Raw genomic sequence first — 9,577 nt, forward strand, 5'->3', positions numbered from 1 at the left:
TAACTGGTACCCAAGGGCTGTTTAGCTGCCCAACTGTGAGAGCTGGAAAGCTAAACAGAACTCTGTCCCATCTACTTTTGCACAAAAGATAGATGCTCTTGTTTCTTAAAAAAAAAAAAAAAAGGCAAAGTTTATCATTCAGAAGCTGGCTAGGTCTTTGGGGATCTGAGGGTAGTTAACTCAGCAACACAAATGAAATCCACGCTGTGGTCTGGTCTGGTACCTCTATGGCCACAGAACTAGAAAATGCCCCACAAGCGACAATTTCCACTAAACCCTGTGAAAAACCTTGGTGAGGGTTGCGTTGCTGCTCAGATACACCAGGGGCACTTGCGGTTCAAGATGCACTTAAATTGCTGGGGGACATCTCTAATCTACAGGGTCGGAGGCAGGTACAGTTGCTAGGGCCTTGAGTAGGTGGGTAGGTTGGGGAGGGGGCTGCCGAAGAAGGGTCAGCCCCAGACTGCACACTGGGACTCAAAGGGGGCAACCGTTTCCAGGTGCGCAATCAGCCAGGAGGCTCCCCACTTTGAGAAATGCAGTCAAAATTCATTTCAAATACATCAAGTGTACATCCAGGATAGGCCAAAACCTTCGGATCCCAGGATGAGACTGAGTCTTCATCAGATCCTGATTTTTTAGGGGAACACTAAAAAAGACATCAGATCCTGATTTTTTGGTTCATCACTCCCTCGTTCCTAATTCAGATTTTGAGGGCCTTGATGGTCATGGTGTTCAAGCCCCCGCCTGGAGGTGGGGGGAGGGAGGAGGTGGCCCAGGGTGGGAAAGGGACTCGCCAAGGATCACACAGCGAGTGAGTGGCAGGGCTGGGACAAGGTCCCAGCACCCCCAGCAGCCAACCCGGGGCTCGCTCTCTCTCTGCCTGACACACGGCCGCTGCACTCTGCTAAAATCCCAAGTCAATCGGGAAGATCTAAAGGTTTGCGGTGTTGACATGAGTGCGAGTCGGGAGTGGTGTGTGAGAATTAACGAACGAAAGAGATTTTAGCCCTTTTCACAGTGGGTGGTCATGCACAGCACTCGTAACGGTTTCACGAGGACCCTGTGGCCGAGACCCCACCCCTGGTTGGAGGGGGCGTCGGCACGGAGCCCTGGTACTGTTGCCATGTTTTTTTTTGGTCTTTTTTGATTTTAGATTGAGAGTTTAGAATAACATACTTATTTGTCTTACTCGCTTAAAGATGAAATTCGCATTATTATTATCATTATTATTTTTTATATCATGCATTAAGAAGAGAGAAAGTTACGTTGGTCACACACACGGCAGCGCAAAGGCAGGAGAGGGAGGCACAGCGTTCACCAGATTTGACACCAAGGAGAGCAGACGCCACCACAGAGATGAGAACAGACCGCACAGAGAGGCAGGGGGCTCTGCGGGGACCCCGAGACGGGGCGGGGGCGGTGGGGGCGCCGCTCAGATCTCCTCCTCGCCGGCCTCCTTGGTGAAGGTGGTCATGTCGATCTTCTCCGGGAAGACGATGTTGACGGCCAGCTCCTCCCCGCTGTTGCAGTGCAGCAGCAGGTTCTTCTTCTTGCGCAGCATGTGGTTGTAGCGCAGGGTGGACACCCAGGCCTCGCACTTGTTGAGGAAGACGATGCCCATGGTGCCCAGGACCACCAGGCTGGTGAGCACGCCCAGGATGGTGAAGCAGATGGCCTGTCCCTCGGAGAGGAGCGGAGTGCTCTTGTTGAGCTCCTTCATGGACACCTTCAGGACGCGGTGCTCGGGCTGCAGCACCGGCAGCTCGTGCACCCCGGGGGTCAGGCGGTAGGTCAGCCCGTAACCGCTGGGCAGACGGGCGACCTGCTGGGGCCCCGCCGCGCGTTTCCGGCCACACCGCGGGCCGGTGAACGCGGGCTTGCACAGACACTCGAAGCTCACCTGGGAGTGCTGCAGGCAGGTGCCGCCGTTGAGGCACGGCTCACTGGTGCAGGCGTTCACCGGGCGGCTGCAGGTCTTATCCATGAAGCCGGCGGGGCAGCGGCAGCGGAAGTCGCCCCCGATGTCGGTGCAGATGCCCTGGTTCTCGCACGGGTTGGGGATGCAGCTGTTGGTCACGATCTCGCAGAAGTTGCCCGAGAAGCCAGGGGGGCACAGGCAGATAGCGTGGGGGGCCCGGCCCTCATCGTCCACACAGCTGCCTCCGTGCTGGCAGGGCGAGCTGCAGCGCAACAGGGCACAGGGTGAAGGGCCCTCGGGCGCTGGGCGAGGACAGCGAGGCTGCGGTGGGGGGCGGGGGGGGGTGCCCTGCTCCCCCCTCGTGCCACACCGCAAGCCATTTGGGGCCCAACCAAAGGGCAGGTGCTCAGAACGCTCGAGGTAAGGAAGTGCCAGCCAGGGAGGCCCCAGGGTGTAGGGGAGGGGTGGGTGCCCGGCACCGTGAGCCCCTGCCTGTGAAGGGCTCCCGGGCCGTCCGAGATGGGATGGGCACCTCACCCCCATCACGCCGCCAACTTGGAACATTCCTGACCTCCCGTGCCAGGATGCCCATCTCCTCTCCCACCTCTTACGTCACCTCTCCGACCAGAGGCCTGACGGTTAAGTCACTGGACAGGTGGGGAAACTGAGGCTGAGAGAGGCAAAGTTAGTGACACCCCAGGGCTGCAGCCCGCCCTCCCCCTAGCTCCGCCCCCAGGCCACAGAGGCGGAGCCAAGCAGGACATCCCTCGGTCTCTCCCACCACCACCGCCTCCACCGCCGCCGCCCCCAGCCCCTTATTATTAATTTTATTTTCCGCGGAGTGAGCCTGAGGGCTATTGTACGGGAAGCCCTTAGGGACTCTCAGAGTGAAAGAAATCCGCGCTCTGTCTGCGAGGCAGGAGCAGCGTCTGGGCCCGGTTGGTTAATAGTGGCCCATTCACCCTAGTGCAGCCTGCAGACCGAAGCTGTTTGCTCAAAGCGGAGCACGCGGAGCATTTAATGTAAGTGCTTTTAAACGAGCAGACCCTTTGTCATCAGATAAATGCCGAAACTCCGGGGAAGAAAGGGGCTCGGAGCGCAAGGAATCAGCATTGCTGCTGCAAGGGTGAGGGCAAGGGGAGCCGGGGCTCTGGAGGAATTTCAAGGACCCCAGGCTCTATTTTGACAGACGGGCTCAAGTCTGTTAGGGAGGAAAGCAAAATATTTTAAAGGTCTTGCTCCGTATTTCCCCTTCCTGCCAGGAAGCAGAAACGGAGCTCGGTGGCCGCCCCTGTCCTCCGACCTCGCCCTGAACTCTGATCTTTTTTTTCTTAATATTTATTTTTTAATTGCAGGATCATTACTTTATAGGATTTTGCTGTTTTCTGCCACACATCAACACGAATCAGCCCTAGAATGCCGATTTTTAGAATGCTGCAAGAATGCTGGTTCCTGGCCCGTGTGGCTCTGGGGGCTCTCTGCCCTGTCCCTGGAAGGCACTTACGCTTCGGCTTCCTCACGAGACAGGGGTGCCCCCCGCCACCTGCAGCCACTGGCCCAGGACTGGAGACCGCCCTGAATTCTCACCTGACCTCCCTGGCCTCCATTTAAACCCCCTCCTCGGAGGGCAAGGAGGGCAGTGCCGCTGAGCAGATGAGGGCCAGAAATGGCTGAGCTGCTGGGAAGTCTGCGGCACCAGAGAGGCCAGGGACCGGTCCATCTGCTGTGCCCACTGCCCCGGAGGCCCCTCCCCACAAGAGTAGCTGGGGGCCGGACCCCTCTCCCCCTTCCCCTCCCGCCTGCCCCGTGCTGGCCACAGCGCCCTCTCCCCACCTCCTAAGACGTACATCCCAGAAGACCCAAACGCAGAGCCTGCCACCCACCCCCTCCACCAAAGCCGCCCCTGAAGTAGGGAGAGTGGGTTTCACCAACAGCCTCGGGCACTGACGAACTCTGATCTCTTGTTACATCGCCTTTAGAAAATTATGCCGCTGGGGCTCGGGTTCACAGTCCCCAATCTACTGTCATTCACACACATCAGGACTTGGGGGACGTCAGGGGAATATGAAATGGCCTTCAGGATTGTTTGGAAGAGAATGACGGAAATGACACACTCCCCCATAAAGACCCCGATCGAGGGGCAGCCCCCCGCAGGGAGCAGAAGGAGCATTTCCTCAGTCTTTTGTCCGCCGACAGGTCTGACTGGGTTAGGCTGAAAGGGTCTTTAGGGGGTGTGAAATGGAACTCTAAAGCAGTGTTTTATCAGATCCACAGGGAGAGAATGCTCACCCATTCACCACGCAGGGCCCGTCCATTTCCTGACAATCCTTTCCCGAGAACCCGGGGGCGCAGGAGCACTCATACTGGCCATCATCGAGGTTCAGGCAGGTGCCGTTGTTGGCGCAAGGGGTCGAGGTGCAAGCCCGGATGTCTTGGGGTGGGGAGAGAAAACCAGGGAGATGAGACGAGGCTGGTGGCGGGGGTGGGGGCACAGAGGCTAGAAGGAGAGCACCCTGGGTGGGGGCAAGGAGAGAAAGACACTCCTCCCTCTGGTCAAGGCGGGGAGCCCGTGTGAGCAGCCCAGATTCCCTGCTTGTGGTCACTGTCCAAGGTCACCCAGCGGGGGTCCTCAGTAAGGGAGCGCTGCGACTCCCCCAGAACCCTGACCTAAGTAAACAACTCTGGGAGCCGAGGACACAAAGTCACGGCCGTTCACCAAGATTTCACGCAGGCCCGCTGTGCCCTTTTTCCGGCACCAGGTCACCTCTTGGGTTCCGCAACACTGACCTTCACTGCAGACCCCTCCCATCCCCCTAACGCTCCAGACCAGTTTCTAGAGTCTGAGGAGGTCCCTGGTGTTCGGGAGGTGGAGGGGTGAGTGCAACCCAACCGTTAGAGACATCACCTGCCCCTGTATACTTTTCCATCAAAGGGGAGCGGGAAGGTGGGGAGGAAATGAGATGTAAAGCCCCCTGTCGGGAATCAGGGAACCTGATTGAGCCCCAGCACTGCCTCCTCCGTCTCCTGGCGGTCTGTCTGCTCTCGGGTTCTGAACTAAGGGGGTCTATGATAAAAAGGTTGCATCTTTTGAAGGCAGTGAAATGAGAGCTATTGAGTGCTCGCCTGTCAGCACGGGTTTCCATGAACACTGGTATATTTCCACCGCCTTTTTACACCTCCCGTCACGCACACTTCATTATTCGGGGCTCAGCAAGGCAGGGACGGGCTGAACAAAGGGGGGCCTGGGGCGGGGGCTCTCCGACAGGAGAGAGGCCCTTTCTGCATCCACCTTCAGCCAGCTGCTCCTCTCCCCCGCCCCCCCACCACCCCGGACTCCATGCCTCACTTTCCCTGCTTAGGAAAAGGAGGGCTTCTCCCCGGCCCATGTCCGAGAGCCCCTTTCCCCTTGGGCTTTTCCACCATCTGAGCTGCCGCCTGGGTCAAAGAGACAGCCAGGGCCAGCCAGAGACGCGGCAGCGACTGAGGGGCAGCTCCGGGTGGGGGTCCCGGGGGCTGCAGCCACACACGTGCAGATAGAGTCCCTCTTTTCAAGAGCTCTGCATCCTCTCGGGGAGAGGGGATGGCTGTCCGTCAGTAAGGAAAAGCCCCGCACGCCAGGCGAGGGCCTGTGCAGAGCTCACACGAGGAGTCTGGCTGGCACCAGGGGGACATAGAGGATTTATCATTATGGGAAGGCCCTGGGCGTGAGCGCCAGGCTCCCCTGTCACTGCTAACCTTGCGTGTAAGCGCAAGAGCTAGCGGCCACCCACTCCTCTCCTGCAGTGTCAAGCCTCGTGAGCCGAGGATCGGCTCACCTTCTCCCCCTCCCTCCAGGGCCTCCGACCCCAAAGTCGGGTGGATTAAGCTGCCACAAGGGGAGAACGGCCGGGGGTCTCTGCCTGCTGGGGCAGCAGCTGTGGCGGTGACAGCCTCAAAAACGGGTGAAAAGGGAGAAGGCCAAGAACTACCTGGAGGGCAGCTTCCTCTGGACCCAGCCGCCCGAGGCTTTTGTTGACCCAGTGGGGAGGGACCTTTTGTCTGGGAAACTCCACGGCGCGGTCCCGGGCTTAGATATCACAAAGAGTGGGGCTCCAGGCTAAAAAGCCCTGATCCCCACTGGTGGCTTTTCTGGGACCCCCTTGGGTCCCCCAAACAGCTCAGAGGTTCTTGCAGGGAGCCGAGCCCTGCTGGCCAGAGCCTGAGTCAGCTGTAGGGAAAAACCTGCATCGTGCGGGGGTGGGGGAGGGCGCTTTAAAGACCCACATGCTGGGGGATTTTGAAAGCCCACTGCCCGACTTCGAGGGGCGGTAACACTACAGTTCTTAGCTTTTTCTCCAGGAAAAGCGTTAGCCCCCTGGATGAGAATGAACCCATTTTGGAGGCGGAGAGTGGGGTTTGGTAGCCAGACGGCTGTTCTCCTGACTTCCAAAGAGTCCTGAGCAGACCCGGTTGCTTCCCTGAGCCTCAGTTTCCCTCCTGATACCAGGCATCTTTGGGGACACTGGCGTATGGCAGCTGCCTACACTGCCAGGGGAATTTTCTCAAGGACCCTAGTCTGCCTGGGCTTCGGGCAGGTTTTGCCAAACAAGAATGGGCTTGGTTGAACATTTTGCAGCCTGAAAATGCAGTGACAGCCAACTGTCCACTGCTCAAGGCAATGGAGGGCAAAGATAGCATAAATTAATGAAATCAACAAATAACACCAATCTGCACTTGAGCTACTTCTCAGCCTTTCCCGACCTGCCACCTCCCAGCCCCTACACCTGACCTCGTCCAGCACAGCCCCCAGCCTTGTCCCGGTGGCCCTGACTCGGTACCCGCTGGCCCCGGTACTCAGCACCCTGCCCGCATCTGTCTGCTCGTGTGTTGCAGCATCCTTAGTAGCCTCGCCTGGGAATTTCTTGGCATCTTGGCTCTGCGACCCTCTCCTCTTTGAGCTTCGGTGCTCCCCCCTGCCCCTGGGACAGATTTCTGCGGTCCCCACCCTCTCAGCTTTATGTGGCATGTTCCTTTCAGGATTCTTTATTCAACGGGCAGCCCCCTGCCGCCCGCCCCCAGTGCCTTCCCCACTGCTGGGTGCTGGGGGTGCAGCAGGGAGCAGCAGTAAGTGCCCCCTCCCCATGGGGAAGCCTCCAGCACCAGTGGGAAGGGAATAAACAGATCATTACCATCCAGACGGCTGGGTGTGCTGGGCGAAGGCCACAGGGGGAGGGGAGGCAGCCGCCACCCTACTGGGCGGGGAGGGGGTGGCTGGGGGCGGGCCAGGCAGGGGCAGGTGCCCACCTAGGTCGCAGAGGTGTCCGTCCCAGCCGTCCTTGCAGATGCACTGCCAGGGCTCCACGCAGAGGCCGTTCACGCAGCCGGGAAAGGTCACGCACTGGTCACACAGGGGACCCTGCCAGCCAGGCTGGCACCTATGGGGCGTTGGGGGGGGAAGATGGGGACATGTGAGTGGGGGGGACAAGGGTGGAGAGGGAGTTGCGGTGGCTTTCTGTGGAACTGAGAGCGCTCGGGGAGGGGGTCTTTGCACAGTGCTAGGCCGGTGGGCCGCAGGAAACCAACCCGTCACCTGAGCGGGAAAGCTCAGACTTGAGATGAGCCGAGGGGCCGGGCAGAGGGGTCCCTGGGAGCTGGGGGAAGAGCTGCCTTTTGCCGCAGTGGCCCGCAGTGGTCTCACCCTGCAAGAGGCTCTCCTGCCCGCCCCCACCTCTGAGAAAACAGACAGGAGCCACTGGCACCCCCGCCCCCGCCATCCCCAGCCACCCCGGTCTTCATCCCCCCCTTTACCCTCTCCCCCACTGGTTGGTTTTCTGTGGGGGCGAGGGCGCTGTTTGCTGCAGTCCAGGGGCACCCACTTTTTCTGCCTGCGTCACAGCTCCCCAGAATTCTGCCCTGCCCCCACCCACCCATCCCCGCCACAAGCTGCCTCTGGGGAGCCCCTCCATTACCTGCAAACACTGTCATCGTCGCAGAATCCATTTTCGGGGTGGCAGGCTGGGAAGCATTCAGCTCCTGGGGCACAAGAAAGGTTACGCCATTCGCCGTACGAGGCCCGACAGGCCAGGGAGGCAGCCTCCACCCCACGGGGGCTCTACCCGCCTGGCCCACCGTCAGGCACGCCATCGAGAGCCACCCCTGGGAAAGCCCCCGCCTGCTCCTGGGTCTGGGGTCCTCACAGCACACTGCCTAGCTCCCGGGGCCCGGTCAGACACCCAGAGTCCCTCAGAGAAACGACAAACGTCAGGCCCTCCAGGGCAGGGATGGGGAGACAGCGAACCAAAAGATCTTGACCCCGGCGGACTGGGCCAAACCCTCACTTTTACAAAGTGAACTAAAGGTGGGGCAGGGGACAGATTTTTGAGGTATTCAGCTCAGGAAAGCTCAGACAGGTCCACCTGGAAAGCTCACAGGTAAGGCGCCTGAGTTTTCCAGAGGTTAATCCCAGCGAAGCCAGGCACCCAGGTCAAACTCCCCACCCCAGGCGCTTGGTATTAAAAAGACCAACAAGGGTTTTGCGGACAAGACTGCAATTCTTACACCCTTTAGAGATTCTAACACTTTAATAGGCACCTACTGTGTGCATTTACTTTAACTCTTAGCAGTTTTTCAGACAGCCCCCCCATAACCACTGGCGCAGTGGGGGGGGGGCCCTGCTCGAAGGGGGCATGCTGCGTCACGGACAGATGGCCGCTGCAGACAGGAGTGTCGCAGCCCCTCACCTAGACCAGCGCCACGCGGGAGCAGCACGGCCTACGCTCCCGGCTGGGACTCTGGGACGACGACGGCAGTCACCCTCCACAGCCCCCACATCCTACTCCCGAGCGCACACGCAGAGACCCCCCCCAAAGTTGCACCCCAGAGCGTTTTCACAGAGGGCTCCCCAGCATCACCTCGTTTCTCCATACCTCGGCTCTGCGCACCGGCCCCCTGCGAGCGCCACTTCTGCGGGGCGGGAAGGGGCCAGGGGTCCCACACCCCTCCCGCTCCCCGCGCCCCCCTCCCTGGGACCCCAGGGCCGGGGTTGGCATGCGAGGGTGGCAGGCGGGCGAGGCAGGCACGGCGCGGGGCTTAGGGTTAGGCAGGACGGGCGGGAGTCGGGGCGCACGGGACGGGGCGCGCGGGGCACTGGGCGGCCAGCGGGGCGTCGCAGGCTTCCCCAGAGGGGGCGCGAGCCGGGCCGCCGGGGGGGGTCACCATGGGCACTGCGGCCGAAAGCCAGCAGGAGCAAGAGGACGGGCAGGAGGGCTGCGGTCGCGGTCATCGCGGGGCGGCCGGGGTCGCGGTCCCGGGAGCGGCGCGGGCGCGGGACCTGCTCCTGGAGCCGCGCTGGGCTTCTGGTTGCGGACGCGAAAGGGGGCGCGGGCGCGCGGCGAGGGGAAAGCCAGGGCTGCGCCGGGCTGCGCGCTGCGCTCTCCGCCGCCGCCGCCGAGCTGCCGCCGCCGCCGCGCGCGCCGCCCTTTTCGTACCGCGGCCCCCCCGCGGCCCCCGCCCCTCGCCCCCGCCTTCGCGCGCACGGGGCCGGCGCCGGCCAGTCCTGGTGACCCCCGCCCCTCGCGGGGCCGCCCCCCACCGCTGCGGTGTCCCGGAAACCCGCTCGCGCACGCGGGCCACTCTTGGCTAGACGGGCACAGGTACCCCGCGCGCGTTGGGCACACG

The 9,577-nt window shown here is 61.1% G+C and overlaps 1 protein-coding gene across 2 annotated transcripts; it reads right to left on the minus strand.

Moving 5' to 3' along the window:
* Positions 1 to 1,262: 1,262 nt before the first annotated feature.
* Positions 1,263 to 9,330, minus strand: DLK1 (delta like non-canonical Notch ligand 1). Of its 2 annotated transcripts, XM_055417643.1 has the most exons (6): positions 9,116 to 9,330; positions 7,870 to 7,933; positions 7,205 to 7,335; positions 4,211 to 4,352; positions 1,904 to 2,183; positions 1,263 to 1,678 (listed from the first exon to the last, which is right to left on the minus strand). In XM_055417643.1, the coding sequence occupies exons 1-6, from the start codon at positions 9,180 to 9,182 to the stop codon at positions 1,436 to 1,438; spliced, it is 927 nt and encodes a 308-aa protein (XP_055273618.1). In that variant the 5' UTR covers positions 9,183 to 9,330; the 3' UTR covers positions 1,263 to 1,435. The 2 variants fall into 2 exon arrangements, with proteins under 2 accessions (XP_055273618.1, XP_055273616.1); XM_055417641.1 differs by having other exon boundaries at positions 1,263 to 2,183.
* Positions 9,331 to 9,577: the final 247 nt, after the last annotated feature.

Source organism: Moschus berezovskii, chromosome 21 (genome assembly GCF_049115385.1).
Source record: "Moschus berezovskii isolate FMDL1 chromosome 21, NW_MosBer_1.0, whole genome shotgun sequence".
NCBI classification, from domain to species: domain Eukaryota; kingdom Metazoa; phylum Chordata; class Mammalia; order Artiodactyla; family Moschidae; genus Moschus; species Moschus berezovskii.